At 34.1% G+C, this 24,135-nt stretch overlaps 1 protein-coding gene across 5 annotated transcripts in view; it reads right to left on the bottom strand.

Annotated features, from left to right (window-relative positions):
• Positions 1-15,872: 15,872 nt before the first annotated feature.
• LOC132719314 (carboxypeptidase A5-like) overlaps positions 15,873-24,135 on the bottom strand; it is a 70,942-nt gene continuing 62,679 nt past the window's right edge. For 4 of the 5 annotated variants that reach the window (XM_060703079.1, XM_060703081.1, XM_060703080.1 and 1 more), the window contains one exon: positions 15,895-17,011. In XM_060703079.1, coding sequence (XP_060559062.1) covers positions 16,770-17,011 — 242 coding nt within the window. In that variant the 3' untranslated portion in view covers positions 15,895-16,769. Of the gene's footprint in view, positions 17,012-24,135 lie in introns of all 5 variants that reach the window. The other variant, XM_060703083.1, reaches the window with a different exon arrangement.

Genomic DNA, 24,135 nt, shown 5'->3' with positions numbered 1-24,135 from the left:
TCTGTATCTCGTGCAATTTAGTGAACTGTTTTTGTATGTCCAATCGTTTTGTACGTTGTATGAAAAGTTTTGAGAGAAAGTTTTAGAATGGTTTTTAACATTTCCTTTCTTCCAAATTCCCGCGAACTTTCCTTCTTCACTTCACTTCGTCTTTATTCTCTTACGAGTTTAGATACACAGTTGTACTTTCATTGATTCTATAAGTTTATTTCATAGACTTTTTGATAAGAAATAACTTATTATTAAGTTATTTACTTTTTGTATTGAGACGCTGTGGTAAGATTATTTTCATTTTATTCATTTACTTGAAATAATTCTTATTTGCATCGTTCAATTGTTGTATTGTTGTATTTTATGTATGTTTTAATTAACTTGTATTATAATCATGTATTTATGTTTTTTGGCTTTTTCTTCGTATTATATTAAATTGACGAACCTACGCCAGGAGTTTCTATTATTAATTCTACCCTGTGACATTGGTGGCCAGTGTGGTCTGCGAGAAGCCACAGTTTACTTGAAATAATTCTTATTTGCATCGTTCAATTGTTGTTTTGTTGTATTTTATGTATGTTTTAATTAACTTGTATTATAATCATGTATTTATGTGTTTTGGCTTTTTCTTCGTATTATATTAAATTGACGAACCTACGCCAGGAGTTTCTATTATTAATTCTACCCTGTGACATTGGTGGCCAGTGTGGTCTGCGAGAAGCCACAGTGTCTGGACAGAGGAGGTGGTGAGTTTACGTCCATCGGTAGCGATTGAGCGAGAGAGCCAATCTACAGGTCACGGATGTGAATCCGACCACGTTTTTTCCTAGAGGTGAGGAATTTCCGACAGAGCCGTTAGGACCCCCGATTTTTGAAGAAACCAGGAAGGATTTGTTTCAGATCATTGGAGGATCCTAATTGTGAAATGTTGATGTATCAGGAGTTATTTTATTGTGAAATCTAGCGCTAGTGTTATTTAAGTTATTAGTGTGCACACTCGCGTATTCATTATTGATTTACATCTATACTTGAGAGGATTGAGGAATTTCTACGACGTGTAGTTATTACGGAAACCGGATGACTAACGCCGGATGAGGAAAAGAGGAACATTGTACATTTTGAATGAACATTTAGCAGGTATTTCTAGCTATATAGTGGATAAGGACTTAATTTTGTGTAAATATTGCTTAGGATTTTTATTGGATGTGATATATTGGATATTTGTATAGAGGTTTTGTGAATATGGTAACTGATTTGTCATATATTTTTGTGAGGTATTTTTTTTCTTTCCGATTTTCTTTTTTTTTACTTTTTACTGAGTAAACAATCGATTAGGGATATGTTTTTGTCATTGTTTTGAATCTAGATAGAGTTTATATTTGGTACAACACAGCGTCTTAGCTATTTTTTTTTTTTTTTTTGGTATCTACATTATTTTTTTCTCAAAGTATAGGGTGTGTTATATATTCATCATTTTTTTCTAAAACGTTAGGGCGTGTTTATTTTATTGAGTTGTCCCAATCCTTCGGTCTGATTTATTCTTGTCCAACTATCGAGCACACTTTCTTTGCATACTGTTTTCACATACTATTTGCATTTACTTACCATAGCTGTATGATTGAGAAGAGGAGCGTGTAAGGTAAGGGATATATGTTTTGTGTTGTGTTGTCATTTTGTGTTTCAGTATATTAAATATAAATTTTGAGCAGACGACGGTTGAGTATATTGTGATCCGTGAAATTAATATAACGTATCTGTATACCATTTTGTAAAATTTTGTATACAGTATTTGATATTTTATACGTGTTATTCACTATTCAGCATAGTGTTGTGTAATGTAGTAACATTTACGTACCATAACTCAGTCGCGTACTCCTGACATATTTTCGTTAGTTAACATATTAACTTTTGTGTTTGGTAATAATATCATACACAATATTTATTTGTTTTTCGCGTTATTTCGTTCTTGTTACTTGGTGACCGAACACTAAATAGCTTACTCATTCGCGATTTTACAAGGGGTGTCACAGCTGCTGCAGCTTTTGTATACATATCTTGCAATGTTATAGCTGCATTTCAGAAATTAATACGGTTTGAATGTTTTGCTGAACAACATCCACCTTCGGATGAAACCTCGATAAAAGTAGATCCTCAGTTTGCAGTATGTCACATTTAGATCACTTTTTATTAAAATACTGTTTGCATAGTGATAAATAAGCTTTGAAAGTTCAAAACTATGCACTTTCAGTTTAAAGAAACATTTCTAAACATGAAAGCAAAAAAAAAATGAAAATTACTATTTCATTCATAAAAAGCATTGTGTAAACCTACGTACGCTTCAAACTTCGTATCCACGCATGCACGCGAAAGAATGAATGAATTACGACAGACTCTGTATAAAAATATGCCAAACATCCAATATAAATATTAAATCAAACAAGTAAATCTTATTTTCTTTTTAAATATACGCTTGCATATTTTTTTCTATTTCAAACTGTTTAACAAAACGAGCATATATAGATATATGTCTTATTTAGTGGTATGTAACATTGCAAGCGTCTGTATGAATTGAATAAAAGTTAACGTTCTGAAAACGTATTGTCATATAATTGCATATAATAGAACCCTATCAACATGGTGGCATCGGAGGAGTATGCAATTATTTGCTGCACACCTGCAGTGTGAAATATTTCTGCCACTTAAGTGAAATATATCGCCCTAAAGCCTTTTTCGGGAAGGGGAAGATTCGTACTCAATATAATTCGATTTGAAGATACGTACTCAATATTATTCCAACTAAGGATTCGTACTCAATATTATTCAAACTTAGCCTTCTCAATCGGTATTATTCGAACTGACAATTATGACAGATACGTTTAGACCCCCTGGACATTTAGATGTTAAAAATGGTAACATATCACACAACTTTATAAAATGGAAGCGCCAATGGAAATTTACTTGACCAGTGTTGACTGCCATTAGAAATGCTGAGAAAGATGAAAAGATACAAGTAAATATCCTATTACACTGTGCTGGACCTAAAGTTATGGGATGTGGGGGCAGACATCATTTTATAGAAAAGATGTAAGAAAACACACAAAATTGAACTTGAATCATCAAGTGAAGATGAATTTTGGTTACAATTTGTCAAAATAGGCCAAAAATAAAAAAAGAGCAAAAATGATTGTGAAGTTGATTTTCTGTAATGCTTATCTGTAATTGCATACATACAGACAGTGACACTTCAAATTCTACATGTATGATATTAACATATTAACATACATTAACATTAATATTACCATATTAATATTGAAATGTCTCAGCATGTATAAGGGACTCGAACACCTAGCTGACTCTCGGAATACCGTTCTCCCAACTGAGCTATCTAGCCGGTTACACAAAATTATCTCCCCTAAATAATAAACAGTTTTATTTATGCATGTACATATCTTTGGACAGATAAGAAAATAATATGGTGGCAGATTTGTATTTTGCCTGGCGGGTTGGGTCTTTCCGAAACCTGGTGGTTCAGACCCGTGTGCCTACATTAATAAGATAAGACGGGAGCTGAACTAAAAGTGCACACGGTGTGCACTTTTAGTGCACTAGACCAAATGACCAGGCTGGCCAGGGAAGGTGACACCTAACTGGTTTATTGGATAATTGCATATCAAGTGACAGGGGTCATCCATTGTTAAGCTGCTGTAAAAAAAAAACTTTGGGAAGATCTGGCCTATTCATGAAAATAAATAAGTTAATTTTAAAATCAGCAGTTTTAACATTTTAGGTCATATCATGTTAAAGCTTAATTATTTTTTATTTATTGTAATCATATTTTTATTAACCAGTATTTAACTGTAAGTGTAAAATAATACCCCTTAAAATCAAGTTTATAGAATTAATAAGGTTAAATTTAAATATGCTGCGTAATGGATTATTAAATAAGTGTTTTTAAAGCTTTTTTAATGACCATGTATTTCAATTTTTCTAGTGTACAAATGGGAAAATCAAGTGATAATTCTGGCCCAATTAATTTAGTTTGTTACAACGTAAACTTTTTTTTCATAAGCTCAAACAAATCAAGGAAAGGTTTATATTTAAGCTAAAATATTATTTCTATAATATATAACTTAGAGACAATTCCACATATTCAATATTGAAAGAGAATATTAATACATTGATGTTAAAACAATCAATATACTGTGATAATTTAGTATTCAACTGTGTAATGCTTGCATATGTTTTAAAGATATAAATAATTAACATATTATCCATAAAATAAATAAAATTGATAACTGTTTTCATGGTTTCAATATTAAAAATTTAATGTATTTAGGGAATATTTGTATTGAAGAGGAAAATCTCAAGTCATGCTTTGTATTGGTATTTTCTGAGAGGGGCTGTTTTCATAATACAAGCCTCCTGCTGATCAGAGGGTCACAGGGTAAATAACAGAGAACAGTCAATTTTGCAGATTATAAGTATACATTGAAATACCCTGGTTTTCTCAAAATGCATGTTAGACATAAGCCTGGGGATTCAGCAGGTGTTGGCACTCAGGCTAGTTACTCATATAGATAAATGACCATATTTATTGTATAATAAAATATACAAAACAAATTACATAATGGCTTAAGTGTATATCATATATTATTGTCTCTATAACAGAATTTTCTAAATTAATTTAATCCATTTATCCACATTTATAGCCATTCTGCATAATAATATGTAAATTAAGAGGCAATTCCTCATGTTCAAGATTGAAAGAGAATATTAATTCATTGATTTAAAACAATCCATACACTGTGATATTATGTTTTTCAAGCATGAAATGCTTGCATACGTTTTAAAGATATAAACAATTAAAATAATTCCATGAAATAAATAGAATTGATAACTTTATTCAAGATTTCTAAAAATTTAATGTATAAAGGGAATGCTTGTACACAAGAGGAATTAAGTCTCAAGTCATGCTGTGTATTGGTATTTTTCTGAGAGGGACTGAGAGCGACTGTTTTCACTACACTGGTCTCCTGCTGATAAGAGGGCCTCAGGGTAAATAACAAAAATGTAGATGTATGCAGTATTTATCTAAATTTCCAAAATACATATAAGACATAGATAAATGACAATAATTATTGTAAAATCAAATGTAAAAAATAAACATAATGGCATAAACACATGTTAGATATTATTGTCATTATTGTCTTTGAAGTGGAATTTTCTAATCTTATCATAAAAAACTGGTTTTAAATCAATATCAGTGTTATCTATTCTAGAAAGACCTCATATCAATATTTATCCAGATTTCTTGCATTTCTGCATTAAGGTTTGCAGTATCTTTTAGTTTCCGAACTGGGAAATGTTGATATTTTCTATTAAAGACAAATTTGCCTTGTCAGTTTTAACACATTAAGAAGATAATATATTTTAAATAAAATACATAATTATAAAACTTTTGCAACTTCCTATTCACTTTAATGCACTACAGTAGATCTGTATTTTTTGTGGTTTTTTTTTTTTTTTTTTTTTTTTTTTTTTTTTTAAAGTAAAATATCATACATGAGCAGAAAACAGTTACAGAAGATTAAAGTGTCAAAGGTCATGCTGTGTATTGGTGTTTTAATATAGTACCCTGCTGATAAGAGAAGCCCCTCAGGGTAAATAACAAAGGCAGATGATAAATATAAGTAGGCAATGTAAATTCTGTATTGCAAATAAATTTCATTACAAGTAGTACAAAAAGAAAAAAGAAAACTGAAATATTTTTGCATTTTATAAAAAAACTCATAAAAATAATCATATTGCATAATTATGTTACAATGCATGAAAAAAAGAAAAAAAGATTGGTGTTGTCTAAAAAATGCAGGAATTTAAAGATTTTCTAATCTTTTTGTTACTATCCATGTGAGTAAAAGTATACTAGTGTCCCACAGGTACATATCAATACTTAATCCACACATGTCAATACTAAATCCACATTTCATACATACCACCATCATATATGAATATTTATTTTCAGAATAATATATATCATTTATATTAATCTTAGGTAATTCTCAGATAGAGAAGGTAAGAGAAATCATAAATGAGACAAAATTTAAGCCAATTATAAACATAATAATTCCTTAATGTATTAAAGGCTATTAATGCTTAAAATCATTACCTTTTTTAGTAAATCAACCATAAGTTAATAATTTGCCCCCCCCCCCCCCCCCCCAAAAAAAAAAAAAGACTGAATTTTGTTTAATTAGCATTTCAATGTTTCATATTTCATTACCAGATAATAAAAAAAATAGAATCATATTAAATATCAATTTATTTTGTTTATTTATGCACTTATCTTTATAATTATTTATATTTACTTATTCTTACAATTTAGTTTTAAAGTACAAAATCAGTAAAAATAATAACTTTGACACTTATTGTTCTAATATTTTACGCCATATTTTACAAAACTTCAAATTTATTATGAAAAACTTTTATACAGCTATTTATATTGATCTGTCTTTTGTAAAAGTCAAATTGCTATTCATTGAAATAAAACTACTTAAAGGTAACTGCTTAATACATATAATAGGTCTGGTGCACTACTAGTGCACTTTGAAGTGCACAAAGTAGTGCACATGTAGTGCACTCCTAGTGCACTTTGTGGAACCTTTAGTGTGAACTCAACTGTACAGCTAGAATAGTCTGTAATGACTAAGATAGACAGATAAGAACAAACTATTTAGTTAACATGAGTTACATCCCTTCAAATGGAGATAAAGATGAAACCCATAAGAAATTGCCATGTCTGACAGACAGCAAAATTATAAAATTCTGCAGGCTCAGTTTGATTAGGCCCATTAGGAGGTAGTGGTAATAACTGTGGGTCAAAATTTAAATGATATCATTTTCAAGGGATGTTTCTGATATGATTTACTTTTAATAATGGGTCATTATCAATGAATGTTTCTTTGATTTCTATGCCCATGTATAATAGATTATAGACATTGCCAGCTAGATAGCTAAGCTGAGTGAGTCAGTACAGCCGACATACATGTATAATATTCTGATTCAGGTTTGATTCCGTTTAAACTGCACATTTTTTCTCACCCTGTGGTATTTTCACCCTGTTACTTTTAGGGTCCAATATTTATATGTTTATGATAGTACATAACTGAATCATAAGTCAATTCACTTTTGTTAAGTGTTCCAATGAAAAAGGACAAATTTCAATATGCTTGGGATTATGACAATGCATAGAACTATGAGCCTGAAAATGTTTAAGCTGTAGAGCTGCTGTATGGTATTCCAAGGGTTCTGGTGTTTTTTTCGTAGTGCTGAGGTATCGTATTCTGAGTGTCTCTGGTTTGAGTTTTAGTCAGGCTGCATTTTATTTTCTCACTCTTTGATATTGATAAATATTTTCAGCTCATTATCGGCTGGACTGCATATATTAATGATTTATTTGTATTAAATCAATATTGTTAAATATTTAATTATTGTCTATGTATGTGACTTTATTTTTGATAAGGCATTGTAACAGTACTACTTCTTAATTTGACCTTTTTTGTATTAGGAGGAGACCCCTGGGGTCATATATTAAAGTTTTCCTTATATTTATATAGCAAAAACTTTTTAAAAAATCTTTTTATCAGAAGGTTTAAGGCTTAGAGCTTAGATACTTGGTCAATAATATCATCAGAAAGTTGTTCAAATGTTGCCCCTAGTGAAATAGCACCAGGGTGTCATAGGTTTTCCTTAAATGTATAAACATGTATAAAAAAAAACTTAAACTAGAAATGTGTCATCATGCCACGGATGCCCCCGCATGCAGCCAAAATTTCAGATGGTGCATTTATTAATTTTTTCATTTTAAGTTCAAAGCCATGTTAACATAAACCATTTTCATACAATGTTCAAGGCACTGAAATTATTCAGTCTTAACCTTTTAAAAATAGCATATTGCATATTTGTAGCCAAAATAATGGCTAAATGTATGAGTGCTGAAACTGAAAGTTCAAAATTTTTCCAACATTCAGGAAAATCATTGAACCACGACCAAAATTAAACTTAAACTGCTTATTCCTAAGATGTATCTATATTATTTTCAAAGTGAAAGGGACATAACTCTGCCAAAAAAATCATCAAACCATGACCAAATTCCAACTTGACCTGCCCATTCCTTTGACATATCCATATGTCAAATTTAAGTTGAATATGTAACACTGTTGGGTAGACAATGAACAGAAACTGTAAATTTCATATTATTTTCAAAGTGAAAGGGGCATTAATCTGCCAAAAATCATTGAACCATGACCAAATTCGAACTTGGTCTGCGCATTCCAAAAACATATCCATATGTCAAATTTAAGTTGAATGTGTTGTACCATTGGGGAGATAATAAACGGAAACTGAAAATTTCATATTACTTTCAAAGTGAAAGGGGCATAACTCTGCCAAAAATCATTGAACCATGACCAAAATTGAACTTGACCTCACATTCCTTTGACGCATCCATATGTCAAGTTTGAGTTGAATGTGTTGTACCTTTGGGGAGATAATGAACGGAAACTGAAAATTTCATATTGTTTTCAAAGTAAAAGGGGCATAACTCTGCCAAAAATCATCAAACCATGACCAAATTCAAACTTGACCTGTATTTTTTTCATGACATATCCATATGTCAAATTTAAGTTGAATATGTAACACTGTTGGGTAGACAATGAACAGAAACTGTAAATTTCATATTATTTTCAAAGTAAAAGGGGCATAACTCTGCCAAAAATCATCGAACCATGACCAAATTCGAACTTGACCTGTATTTTCTCATGACATATCCATATGTCAAATTTGAGTTGAATGTGTGCAACTGTTCTTAAGATAATGAACGGAAACTGATGATGACGGAATGACAGAATGACGGAAGGACGGAAGGATGGAAGGACGGAAGGATGGAAGGACGGAAGGACGGAAGGACGGAATGACGGAACAGGGTAACACTATATGCCCCGGCCATTACATGGCGGGGGCATAAAAATATTCTCCTCTGGATTGACAAAGGCTCGATGTTTGATATTTGGCATGAAACCTTTACTTGTGAAGTAGACCTCTATCACTATTGTTCAAATTAAGCCCTGGGATCAAAATTGGCTCTTCCAAGGAGTCTTCTTAGATTTTCCTTATATGGTATGTATATAGTAAAAACTTTTAAAAAAATCTTAGGTACAAGGTTTACCAGGCACCAGGGTTTTCCTTCAATGTATATACATGTATAGAAAAAAACTTAAACAACATTCTCCTCTGAATTGACAAAGACTAGAGGTAAGATATATGGCATGGAACATAGTCTACCTCTACTAAAATTGTTTTAATTTTAGCCCTGGGATAAAATTTGCCTTGGGGGAGGGAGTCATTAATTTTCGTTATGTATTTGTAGTAAAAATTTAAGAATGTACAAGGCTAGAGCTTAGGGCTTTGATGCCTAAATTTTGTCAAGTACAAATGCTTTTATTTTGAATCAATTATTGCACTATGGAGTGCATTTTTTCCAGAGAGTGTTTTTTTCATGGAAACAAAAATGTTCACCTAACTTTTAAGTCTTGCTGAAAGATTCAATACCACATTTTTATAGACTAGAAACACGCATGTTGGTCTTGTTTTTAAAGTAATAATAAAAACACTGAAGACTCTATTTTACTATTTCAGTATTGTATACTGCAGATAATGAACAGGTCTCTGCAAACTGATTTCTGTATTGCTCTTCAGTTTCGAAAACCATATAGTCTTGCCTGGAAAAACACAGCACTAGTCTGTAGGAACAAAACCTTATTCTTGTCCTATTAATAGCTTGAGAAGAAATAAGCCTAGATTTGTGTTTGGAATCGACTGTAACCAGAAGATGACTTCTATTGAGTTAAGTAGATTAAAATCACATGGTCTTGATAACACAAATATTGTCAAGCAATGTATACCTCAGTGCTTGCAGCGCTTTTGATTTATCTTGGTAGAGGTTCACTACCAAAAATAACCTCTAGCATTTGACAATTTCGAGAGATGATTTTTAAAGTTTTTTACTTTATGCATATCAGGAAAACTAATGACCCCAAGGGTGGGTGCTAATTTTGACACTAGCAGGCAAAATTTGAACATTTTTGCGTTAGAGGGACCATATAGATGATAATATACCAAATATCAAAGCTCTAAGCTCTGTTCACATAGTGGACAATCAATGACTTCCGGGGCAGGGCCAATTTTGACCCCAGGGCTATAATTTGAACAATCTTGGTAGAGGTCTACCCAACAATTTGCCTCATGCAAAATATCTAAACTCTATGCCTTGTGGATCTTTACAAGAAGATTTTTTTAAATTTATTCTTATAATTCCTTTTGTTTGCCATGGCAACCAGATTTTCTGCATGGAATGAAATTCTTTGAAACAGCTTTGGGAAGGCCCTTCACAAGGATCAATCCTGCCAAGTTTGGTTGAAATTGGACTAATGATTTTTCACAAGAAGATTTTTTAAGTTCACGTTATATAAATCTATACAAACACACATACACAAAACACACATACATACATACAAACACACACACAGGTTGAATCGCTAATATTGCCACCGCCGCAATTGCTACAGGTGGCATAAAAAAATATAGATCCCTTGACTGGGATTTGAAACCCCCAGTCCTTTCTCACTTCCTAAATGAGCACATGTTACCCCTGGACCTCAAGGAAGTTATATGAAAAATGTCGAAGCAAACCAAATGGTAAACCTGTTGTTTAACACTGATATAAATAATGTAGCAAAAATTTTTATTGCCCCAAACAGCCAACATGTATATAATATTTCAATTTACTTGACAGTTCAAATTTATTTGTGTAATACGGCCTGAAATGTGCCCCGATAATCAAACATCGCTAAAAATAGCGCCTTGATTTACGTGGATTCAATTATCGGAGTGCTTAACTTATGAGGACTATTTTAACTTATTTATAAGAACATTGAATTATTCGATCGTCGACTGCCCCTAAATTCGCCCCCTGTAACTTAAGAGTCAACCATCCTTACTTTAATTTTTAACAGAAAGTCTTAAAAATTAGAAAATGTTTCATTAAGCGGCATTTAATTCCGATCACAATAATCCGAAGCTTTACGGAAATAGCTGAGGCAATTTTTATGATAACAAGAGCTGTTGGAGGACAAAGCAATGCTTGACTATTTGGTTTTACCTAAGAGTTGCCACAAGGATGTTTTATTTGAGTATAAAAAAGGATCATAAAATATGTAAATAAGTAAATTCAGATTATGGGACCTGTTTGCCAATTCCCCATTGGCTTTAAAACAAAATCACAGTGAAAAATGTATGTTAAGTTTTCATTCCATTCCCTTCAGTAGTTAAGGGAGATACCAGCTTACAAGCAAAAAAAGTTAACATGAGTTTCATTGAGTATAAAAAAGGTTGCATAAATTTGGAAATAAGCAAATCACAGCTGTCCGATACAGCATGCTCCATAGTTTATTCAAAATAAATGGCATTGGACTAATGGAAAGTGACAGGGATTGAATACATGTCTACCTTTTTGACAAACCAGCACTCTACCCTGTGCGCTATGCCTGGCTGGTAATTAGGTGAAAATGCATTTTTATATTTATAAAAATATTTATTTGTTGTAGTAGTACTGCAAGTGAAAATTGAAATATTTATTCAAAAAATGCAGTTATATTGATGAACAACTGGTACTTTTTTATTAGTTATTTATGAAATATACAAAATTGGAAGATGCCATTATAAGCTTAAGTTTTCCCAATAAGAATCTGAATTATCATAAAAGCAAATTAAAACATTGAACAAACTAAGCAAAACAACTTTTGAACAAAGTACCACTTTCGGTCAAATTGGCAATGTGTAAAGGTGTCTTTAATAAAAGATGTGATAATTATGATAGCAAAAGTACCTTCTGTACACAAGCAGTACCACATTAATGTATAAATAAAAAAGGCCTCTACCTGTGAACAAAAATGTGTAAAAATATTAAAACAAGAGACACAAGCCGGGCGGGGCAACGCTCGACTTTTTACTTTGTTCAAAAGGCAAACAAGGTAAATGTTTAAACAAATCTTAACGTTCCTTTTTTATAAATTTAATCGGTCTGTCTTGTCAAATTAGTTTTGTCAAAGTAATGAATCCTTTTCCATATATAACCGCATGTGCAATTACAAAAAGAAACTAGAATTGTGTCCAAAGGACACGGGATGCCCCCACTGTGCAGATGTGCTCATAAACAAGAGCATGCATATCTGTATGTAAGATTTTTATGTGGAACTTTTCATTCATTCCACTGTTTCATTTCTGTACATATACCTAAAATGATCTACAGGTAACCTTATGTACATGTTAAATGAAATTACAAATGTAAAATTTATATGTCAATTATTTATATCGATGGTATATAGTGAAAAATCAACAAAGGGCCAAAATCTGTTAAATTGGTCGCAACAAAAATTCCTTACTTTACTACCATCTACACATTAAGGTTGTTCATCCCTGGAAGTTTAAGCAAAATCTGCCAACCAGTTTTAAGAGGAGTTGCGTTCACAAAATTTCTATATGGTATATAGTGAAAAAATCACAAAGGGCCATAATTCTGTTAAATTTGGTCGCAGCAAAAATTCCTTTCTTTACTACCATCTACACATTAAGGTTGTTCATCCCTGGAAGTTTAAGCAAAATCTTCCATCCGGTTTAAGAGGAGTTTGCGTTCACAAGATTTCGGAACGTACGGAAAGATGGACGTCGGACGGATGGACGAACGGACCAAGTGCAACGCTATATGCTCTACCACTTCTGTGGGGGCATAACTAGGAATGTGTCAACAGGACACAGGTGCCCTCACACTCCATCAATTTTGTCAATCCTATGTCTCTAGGTCAAATATTTTTTTTTGGTACATGTGCGCAAGTTGAAAACTAAAAATCTTTTATTAAGTAAAGGGCAAATACAACAAATACTAAATAAAGCCAAAAGAAAACCCCAAGGTGCATTAAGTACAACATGCTGACCAACATTCTTGTAAACTTTCAGGCGTACAGGTCATAAACTTTTTGAGTTACGTGCAACACAAGTTAAATATTGTAAATTTTTACTAAGACAAGGGCAATAACTCTAATAATACTAAACAAGAGCCGGTTGAACCGGGTGATGCTCCCCGAATAGGTTTTGGACACAGGAAGGTATACCTCTTGTTGTGTCAGAGTTATGTCACAGACAAAGTTCAAAGTGTAAAAACAACCCAAAAATTGTGCACGACACATTGTCTAAATATGGTGATCATTTTTGTGAAATAGTTGTAAAATCCGATTTCAAATAACAAAGTTATGCGCCTGACATTATTTTGCTGCAAGGTCATGCTGTGACCTTGACCTTAAACGTAGTGACCTAAATGTTGCATGCGACACGTCAATTCAATATGGTGATCATCTCTGTGAAATAGTTGTTAAATCTGACTTCCAGTAACAAAGTTATGGGCCGGACACGATTTTGCTGCAAGGTCATACCGTGACCTTGACCTTCAAGGTAGCGACCCAAATGTTGCGCGCGACACAATGTCTCATTGTGGTGATCATTTCTGTGAAATAGTTGTAAAATTCGACTTCAAATAATGAAGTTATGTGCCGGACACAATTTTCCTTCATTGTCATGCTGTGACCTTGACCTTCAAGGTAGCGAGCCAAATGTTGCGCATGACACGCCATTTTAATATGGTCATCATTTCGGTGAAATAGTTTAAAAATCTGACTTCAAATAAGGAAGTTATGGGCCGGACACGATTTTGCTGCAAGGTCATGCTGTGACCTTGACCTTCAAGGTAGCGACTTAAATGTTGTGCATGACACGTCATCTTAATATGATGATCATTTCTGTGAAATACTTTTTAAATCTAACTTCAAATAGGGAAGTTATGGGCCGGACACGATTTTGCTGCAAGGTCATGCTGTGACCTTGACCTTCAAGGAAGCGACCCACATGTTGCACGGGACACATCGTCTCAATATGGTGATCATTTCTGTGGAATATTTTTTAAATCCGACTTCAAATAACAAAGTTATGGACCGGACAGGATTTTGCTGCAAGGTCATGCTGTGACCTTGACCTTCAAGGTAGCGACCCAAATGTTGCGCACGACATGTCGTCTCAATATGGTGATCATTTCTGTGTGAAATATTTTTAAAATCCAACTTCAAATAACAAAGTTATAGACCGGACACGATTTTTGCTGCAAGGTCATGCTGTGACCTTGACCTTCAAGGTAGCGCCCAAATGTTGCGCGCGACATGTCGTCTCAATATGGTGATCATTTCTGTGAAATATTTTTAAAAATCCGACTTCAAATAATGAAGTTTATGGACCGGACACGATTTTGCTGCAATGTCATACCGTGACCTTGACCTTCAAGGTAGCGACCCAAATGTTGCGCGCGACACGTCGTCTCAATATGGTGATCATTTCTGTGAAATATTTTTAAAATCCAACTTCAAATAATGAAGTTATGGACCGGACACGATTTTGCTGCAAGGTCATACCGTGACCTTGACCTTCAAGGTAGCGACCCAAATGTTGCGCGCGACACGTCGTCTCAATATGGTGATCATTTCTGTGAAATATTTTTTAAAATCCAACTTCAAATAATGAAGTTATGGACCGGGACACGATTTTGCTGCAAGGTCATGCTGTGACCTTGACCTTCAAGGTAGCGACACAAATGTTGCGCGCGCGACACGTCGTCTCAATATGGTGATCATTTCTGTGAAATATTTTTAAAATCCAACTTCATATAATGAAGTTATGGACCGGACACGATTTTGCTGCAAGGTCATGCTGTGACCTTGACCTTCGAGGTAGCGACCCAAATGTTGCGCGCGACACGTCGTCTCAATATGGTGATCATTTCTGTGAAATAATTTTAAAATCCGACTTCAAATAACAAAGTTATGGGCCGGACACGAATTCGGGACGTACGTACGGACTGACGGACGGACGGACGGACGGACAACCCGACGACTAAATGCTCCCCCGAAATTTTTCGGGAAGCATAAAAAATCCACAAGAAAATACCCAGGTGCACAACTACACATGCTGATCAACATTCCTGTAAGGTTTCATGACTCTAGGTCAAATATTTTTGAGTTACCTGCGACACAAGTTGAAAATTGTAAATTTTTTACCTAAGTCAAGGGCAATAACTCATAAAATTACTAAACATATCCACACGAAAATACCCAGGTGCACAACTTCACATGCTGAGCAACATTCTTGTAAGGTTTCAAGACTCTAGGTCAAATAATTTTTAGTTACGTGTGACACAAGTTGAAAATTGGAAATTTTTACTAATTCAAGGCCAATTACTCTAAAAATAATAAATATATCCAGACGAAAATACCTAGGTGCACAACTACACATGCTGAAGCAACATTCTTGTTAAGGTTTCATGACTCTAGGTCAAATATTTTTTGAAATTTTTTACTAAGTCAAGGGCAATAACTCTAAAAATACTTAATATATCCACACGAAAATACCCAGGTGCACAACTACACATGCTGAGCAACATTTTCATGACATATATGCACCACAAATGAATATATTTTTATGGGGTTTTATGTTTCTTGTCAAAATGTTTTCACCTATTGTAAAATTAAATATATAGTTGATATATATAACTTAGTACCCCTTAGTTCTATTGTTTGGAAATGTTCATTATATGCCTACATAGTGACATATATAAAAACTGACTACATGAAATAATGCCACTCAAGTCGGTCTTATATATGGGCCCCATAAGTGATGGTATGTGTTATGTACTTTTGTACGGTTATATATAAGTTTGAAGACAAGCCATTCAAAAATGACAAAGTTACAGCCAATAATAGCCAAAAAAATGAAAATTTCAATAATTTGACCTTCAAAGTCAATGTCATTTATGAGTGAAGGTCAAGGTCTGTCTGGTTATTTTTAAGGGTTATCCTTGAACATTATTATGTTCAAGTTTGAAGACAATCCATTCAAAAATAACAAAGTTACAGCCAATAATAGCCAAAAAAATGAAAATTTCAATAATTTGACCTTCAAAGTCAAGGTCATTTATGAGTGAAGGTCAAGGTCTGTCTGGTTATTATGAAGGGCAATCCTTGAAGATTTTTATGTTCAAATTTAAAGACAATCCATTAAAAAATAACAAAGTTACAGCCAATAATAGCAAGAACAAGCAAAATTTGGACTTTTGACCTTGAAGGTCAAGGTCATTTATGGATGAAGGTCAAGGTAAGTGTGGTCTACTGAAAGGTCTTGTCCCAAGGGTTGTTGTGGCCAAGTATGAAGACAATACACCAAGAACTAAAAAAGTTATGATCCAGGTACAAGTTTGCGGACGGCACTGGCAACGGCAAAGGCAACATCGCCAGGACTATAACCATTCCTCTACTTTTTGTTAAGAAGTCAAGCTAAAGAGTGCTTTCTCACGCTGTTTCCGGTATTGATCACGTGCTCTTATTGCACATGCGTGATTACTTGCGGGTAATTTAAATCATAAGACCAAGATGAAATGCTAAGCCAAAGGCTTTATGAAAAATAATGTCTCATATACTGAAGGAGATCAAATATTCTGTGGCAAACTTATATTTTTCCCTGTAGACTGGTGCATATCCCAAAGAAATTGGTATAGAAATAAAATACTGCTATTTTCTTTTTCGAATCAAGCAGTATTTGTCTTGGAAATGATGCCTATAATGATGTCAAGGTCACATGTTATTGCTACACTGTAATAAGTCTTTAAAGAAATTTTTTTTTCTTAAATAAATATTATTTACCTTTCTCCTTCCAGCCATATAGTCAAATATTGAACCATCAGCAGAGTAGTCATTGAGTTTAGCAGCTTGACCATATTGGTATTTATATATAGTAGACTTGGACAGTTCTTTAGCCAGTTTAAGCATTTCCTTTATGTTCTCCGGAGCACGTCCTGTTCTTTGAGACAGAGAATCTGGACAGAAAATGTTGTGAATGAACATTAGTATTAATATAAGCAAGCAATGTCAAACGACGCCTATGCCCTGCTTACTAGCCCTTGACTCGTACTATGGAAATTTTGTTATAGAAACATGTCATAATGGGTACATTATAAGTAGTATTCAGTATTGGAAAAAGAGAAATAATGACCAATATATGACCTGAAACTAAATGAAAGCTATCATTAGTATAAAGAGTAGAAACCATTTTCACATTATAGCCCCTGTGACCTTGACCTTTGAATAGGGTTCATCTACTAGTTATGACCAATCAGAATGTGAATATGAAGACTTTGTGATAAATAGTTTTTAAGATAATCAGTGGAAAACATGGGGTCTACCAACATGACTAATCAATATGTGAAATATGAAGACTTTGTGCTAGTTTTTGAAGATAATGAGTGGAAACAATTTTGACATTTAAGGCTTCTGTGACCTTGACCTTTAAACTAGTGACCCCAAAATCAATAGGAATCATCTACAAGTTATGACTAATCCATTTGTGAAATATGAAGACTTTATGATAATTGGTTTTCAAGACAATAAGTGGAAACCATTCTGACATTCAAGGTCCCTGTGATCTTGACCTTTGACCCCAAAATTAATACGGGTCATATTCTAGTTATGACCAATCAGTATGTGAAATTAAAGAGTTTGTGATAAATGGTTTTCAAGATAATGAGCTGAAACCATTCTGACATTTAAGGCACCTGTGACCTTGACCTTTGAACTAGTGACACCAAAATCGATAGGGGTCATCTACTACATATGACTACTAATCAATATGTAAAATATGAAGACTTTGTGATTAATGGTTTGTTTGTTTTGGGTTCTACGTCACATCAACACAGTATAGGTCATATCGCGACGTTCTAGCTTTACTGGTGGAGGAAGATCTCAGGTGCCCTTCCGTGCATTATTTCAGGCATGGTTTTCAAGATAATAAGCAGAAACCATTCTGACATTTAAGGCCCCTGTGATCTTTACCTTTGACTTAGTGACCCTAAATTCAATAGTCACCTACCAACCAACATGTGGTCTACTGATGGACAGATAGACAAACCGACTGACATTAGCAAAACATGTGCATAAAAACAAGAGCTGTTGTTGGCAGCACACAAATGCCCCCAAAGCAAGGCCAAGGAGAGGAACCATGACCTTGACTTGCATCAAAGGCATAGTTAATATAAAAATATTGTCTCAATAGTATATTTTCACAAATTCTCAGTTAGCCCAATTATTAAACAAGAGGGTCAAGATTGCCCTAGATGGCTCACCAGACCCATCAAACTCATCCAAGCAATTAACTAGACAAGCATCCTAACCAAGTTTGATTACAATTGAGTCAAAAATGTGACCACTAGTGTTAACAAGGTTTTTCCATATTTGAGCGGTGTGACCTAGTTTTGACCCCAGGTGACCCATATTTGAACTTGACCTAAAATCATAAAAACAAACTTTCAGACCAATTACCAGCATATTTGGATCAAAACAGTAGTCACTAGAGTGTTAAAAGGGTTTTTCTATTTTTAGCTCCTGTGACCTTAGTTTTCATCCGGGATAGCCCATATTCAACTCACCTGAGCAATTACTTAGACAAGCATTCTGAAAAAGTTTGGTGGCAAGAATGTCAAAAATGTGACCACTAGAGTGTTTCCATATTTGAGCCGTGTGACTAAATTTTTATGACATGCGCATCTCCCCTCGATATTTATTGTTACAATAAAGTTTCATTGAATTCCAGCCAGTAGTTGGAGAGAAGTAGTGCGGAAACGGTTATTGCTCTATATGCATACTGCATAAACTAATCAAAGGAGAAAACTCTGTGTTGAAGAGTCTGAGCGGCACAAAGCAACATGCACATCTCTTGGTATTAATGGCTCCCATAAAGTTTTGTTGAATTCCAGTCAGTAGTTGCAGAGAAAAAGTGCAAAATGATTATTGCTCAACATGCATACTACATAACTAATCAAGGGCCATAATTCGTCTTGAAGGGTCTGAGCAGAACAGGCAATGATATGCCCCTCTCCTCTTAGTAATGGCAGGGCTCATCCGGAAGGGCGATTCAGGAGAAAACTTTGCCGTGTGTATTCCAATTTCACTCTCCCGATTGATCAAAGAGAAGTCAACTTCGCCGATAAAATCTTAATTCCCAAAGAGTAATTACTTGGCGATGTAAAGAGCAGAGACTGTATCCGCCCATATGACGACTGCTAATTATCATTATCCAATCAGAACGTCGCTTTATACTACGCTTATACCTGTATTTTTTACAGTAAAATTGTTATGTCGCTCACGTTTAAGCTACAGGGCGAAATGCCCAAACCTAGCAGTAAAATAAAGTTAGATAAAGATCATGATACACTGACGCGAAAATTTAAGGAAGCTTATTCGCAAAAATCTTACGATTGGTATGTTGTAGACAGTGAGGGTGTTTAGTATTGTTCTCTGTGCAGAAATGTCAAAATGCACGACATCCCGGCTAAAACTACGAATCATGATCATCATGCTACATGTAAGTAGCATATCATGTCTATAACAACAAAATTTGTCAGGAAAGATTAGTGTTCTTATTGTTTCAATATATATATTTGTTTTAATGTCATAAATATGACACTCATATTAAGATTTATCAATATTGTAAATTTCCAAAAGCATTATTTATAAAGATATTACCGAATTTAACATTTCATGAAAATAAAGGGAGGTAATTAGACATTTATTTTCTATAATTTCTCAGTCAAATTTTTCAATAAGAAAAGAATGTATATAATTTTAGTGTTTAAATATAATGTGCACAAATGTTTGCAGTATATATTTTACATATTTTTTGATGTTTGAAAATTGTTTTATAAGCATAATTATATGCATATATAAAATTTCACTTAAATGTGACATTATCTTTAAAGAAATTTCTGTTATCAGAACAGAATATAACAGATTTTATTATCCAAAATCTAATGTAACTGCATCTTCTTTTAAAAGAGATAAAAGTAAATAATATAAAATTAATTTATTTATCATATTTTTTCTTACACATTATTATCAACAAATCTACATGATATAAACAAATATTTAGAGAAAGCTTATAAATAGCTGATAAATAGATATTTGCAGCTCAAAAACATTTAGACGCCATTGCAAGATCTACTATTAATTAATAAACTGTAGAAATATTTTAAGTGCTGTTAATTGTGTTTATATTGTAAGTTAAAGGATGCATACACATTGGGTTATTTCCCTTCTCCCTAATTTTCGTGAGGAAGTCACTTCTCCCTAAAATTTCCCCCCAGGATGAGCCCTGAATGATGCTTCACATTTAATAAATTTTCATTAAATTCCAGCCAGTACTTTCAAAGAAATGGCACCGAAACTATTATTGCTCTATATGCATACTGCGTAACAAATCAAGGGCCATTACTGTTAATGTAGGTTAAAGGGTCTGACCGAAACAAGGGGACAATAATTATGCGCATCTCCTCTTAGTATTGATTGCTAACATAAAGGTTTGTTGAACTCCACCCAGTACTTGCAGAAACCATTAATGCTCTATATCAGCATACTACATAACAAATCAAAGACCATAAGTCTGAGTTAAAGTGTCTGACCAGAACAAGGCAACGATATGCGCATCTCCTCTTGGTATTGAAGGTCCCCATAAAGTTTCATTGAATTCCAGCCATTAGTTGCAGAGAAGTAGCACAGAAACGATTATATATCTCTATATGCATACTGCATAACTAATCAAGGGCCATAACTCTGAGTTAAAGTTCTGATTAAAGTGTCTGACCAGAACAAGGCAACGATATGAGCATATTCTCTTGGTATTGAACGTTCCCATTAAGTTTGTTGAATTCCAGCCAGTATATGCAAAGAAGTAGCGCAGAAACGATTATTGCTCTATATGCATACAGCTGAACTAATCAGGGACCATAACTAAGAGCTAAAGTGTCTGACCGGAACAAGGGGACGATATGCCCATCTCCTGTTGGTATTGTGAATGTTCCCATAAAGTTTCGTTGAATTCAGTAGTTGAAAAGAAGAAGCGTGGAAAACAATTATTGCTTTATTTGAATACTGTATAACTTATCAAGGGCCACAATTCTGAGTAAGTGTCTGACCAGAACAAGCCGATGATATGCACCTCTCCTCTTGATATCAATGATTCCCATAAAGTTTCTGAGTTTCAATGTCAATGGACTTTGAAAATATTTGACGTATTACAAAAACCTTTAATGCAAATTCTAAGTAAAACAAGAGCACCGCTAGGCGGAGCATTATATGCCAAGTGTTTTTTTTTAGTAAGGATGAAGCATTTATTAGACATAGGAATTAGCTGTTCATCATATAAAATTTTACAGATGTAGGTTGATTAATACTTAATTTATTAATAATGACCTTAACCTTTGACCTTGTGACCCTAAAATCAATAGGGGTCATCTACCTTATATGGACAATCATCCTAAGGAGTTTGAAGATTGTGGGCCAAATGGAACTTTAGTTATGCTCCGGAAACTGTTTTCAATTTTAAGGTAATAGTGACCTTTGACCTTTTGACCCCAAAATCAATAGGGGTCTTCTACCCAATATGGACAATAATCCTATGAAGTTTGAATATTGTGGGCCAAATGGAACTTAAGTTATGCTCCGGAAACTGTTTTCAGTATCAAGGTAATAGTGACCTTGACCTTTGACCTTGTGTCCCCAAAATCAATAGGGGTCTTATACCCAATATGGACAATCATCCTATGAAGTTTGAACATTCAGGGTCAAATGGAACTTAAGTTATGCTCCGGAAACTGTTTTCAGTATCAAGGTAATAGTGACCTTGACCTTTGACCTTTTGCCCCAAAATCAATAGGGGTCTTCTACCCAATATGGACAATCATCCTATGAAGTTTGAACATTGTGGGCCAAATGGAACTTAAGTTATGCTCCAGAAACCAAATTGCTAACATACAAATTGCTAACGGACGGAAACTGTTTTCAGTATCAAGGTAATAGTGACCTTGACCTTTGACCTTTTGACCCCAAAATCAATAGGGGTCTTCTACCCAATATGGACAATCATCCTATTAAGTTTGATAATTGTGGGTCAAATGGAACTTAAGTTATGCTCCGGAAACTGTTTTCAGTTTTAAGGTAATAGTGACCTTGACCTTTGACCTTTTGACCCCAAATTCAATAGGGGTCTTCTACCCAATATGGACAATCATCCTATGAAGTTTGAACATTGTGGGCCAAATGGAACTTAAGTTATGCTCCGGAAACCAAATTGCTAAGGGACAAATTGCTAACGAACGGAAACTGTTTTCAGTATCAAGGTAATAGTGACCTTGACCTTTGACCTTTTGACCCCAAAATCAAAAGGGTCTTCTACCCAATATGGACAATCATCCTTTGAAGTTTGAACATTGGGGGCCAAATGGAACTTAAGTTATGCTCTGGAAACCAAATTGCTAACGGACAAATTGCTAATGGACGGACGAACGGACGGACGGACGCCAGGGGGTAAAACATAATATGCCCTTTCGGGAATATAAAAAGGGGCATTATTCTGTCAAAATGCTTGAAACAGTTACCTCCTCCTGTCTACAGGCTGGGATCATGATGGTGAACAAGTATGCAAAGTTTCAAAGCCATATGTCAATGGACTTTGAAAATATTTGAGGTATTACAAAAACTTTAACTTAAATATTAGTCAAAAAAGGGGCATAATTTTGTAAAAATGCTTGACACAGTTACTTCCTCATGTGTACAAATTGGGGTCATCATGGTGAACAAGTGTGCAAAGTTTCAAAGCCATATGCCATATGGACTTTGAAAATACTTGAGGTATTACAAAAACTTTAACATAAATTCTAAGTCGAAAAAGGGGCATAATTCTGTCAAAATGCTTGATATAGTTACCACCTCCTGTCTACAGATTGGGGCCATGATGGTGAACAAGTGTGCAAAGTTTCAAAGCCATATGACAATGGACTTTGAAAATTTTTGAGGTTTTACAAAAACTTTAACATAAGTGGTTATGCCGACGCTTGGTGACTACAATAGCTCTACTTATCCAATAGTCGAGCTAAACATCAAGTTACCCCCATGGCAGGCTTTGACCCTAGGGGCTTAATTTGAAAAATGTTTGTAGAGAACTTCAAGATCATGTTACATACTAAATATCAAGGCAATAGACCTTGTGAATTTTCACAAGGAGATTTTTTAAAGATTTAACTATATAATTTTTTATCACACACCCGTGCCGATTTTGCGACTCCGTAAATATGGTATTGCACGGCCGTGCATATATTTTGACGTGACGTCATAAGCGTTATACAAACATAGTGTAAAGACGCGCTAAATAGAGAATAACAGGTTACTGTCTTTTGAGAAAGGGTTTCTCAGACGAGGTTAGATATGGTCCTGGAAGGGGCGAGGCTTGCCGAGCCCCTTCCGGACCATATCTAGCCGAGTCTGAGAAATCCCTTTCTCAAAAGACAGTAACCTGTTATTCTTTTTATCATGCCTTTATTATGATTTTGCATCTTATTTTTTAATTCGGGGCGCTAATTTCTGAAAGTACAGTAACCACAAGAGGGTTATACGCCAAAAAAGTAGTCCGAGGGGTTTTACCAATACTTTTATAACACAACACAATTTTTGGTACAATTTGCTTTAACAATTTATTTACTGTGTATTATCATAAATATTCAGCAAAGTCAATTAAACAATACCAACAATAAACATCATCAGTGCTGATCTGGCGTAGGAACATAGTGTTCTCAAGTCACTGACTGAGAAAGGTTGCTGTTCTCAGACAGGCTTTATCAGGCAGTTGTCATAGTAATGGCATGATAAATGTTAGCGTTATACTATAGGCTCGTCAGTAAAAAATGACTCTTCTTTCACTTTAAGCGGTCTTTATTTTGGGTTTGTGATAAATAGAATATTAAATTCATGTAAGTTCATTACTGACTTTATTGCACTCGTTAAATAAAATAATATTATGCGAGCCGAAGGCTCGCATAATATAATTTTATTCAACTCGTGCAATAAATTCAGTATTGAACTTACACTCATTCAATATCCTCTATATATTAAACTGATG

Source organism: Ruditapes philippinarum, unplaced genomic scaffold (genome assembly GCF_026571515.1).
Source record: "Ruditapes philippinarum isolate M1 unplaced genomic scaffold, ASM2657151v2 ctg399_1_1_1_1, whole genome shotgun sequence".
Taxonomy (NCBI): Eukaryota; Metazoa; Mollusca; class Bivalvia; order Venerida; family Veneridae; genus Ruditapes; species Ruditapes philippinarum.
The sequence above is the reverse complement of the archived record's forward strand: the minus strand, read 5'-3'. Positions and strand labels throughout refer to the sequence as shown.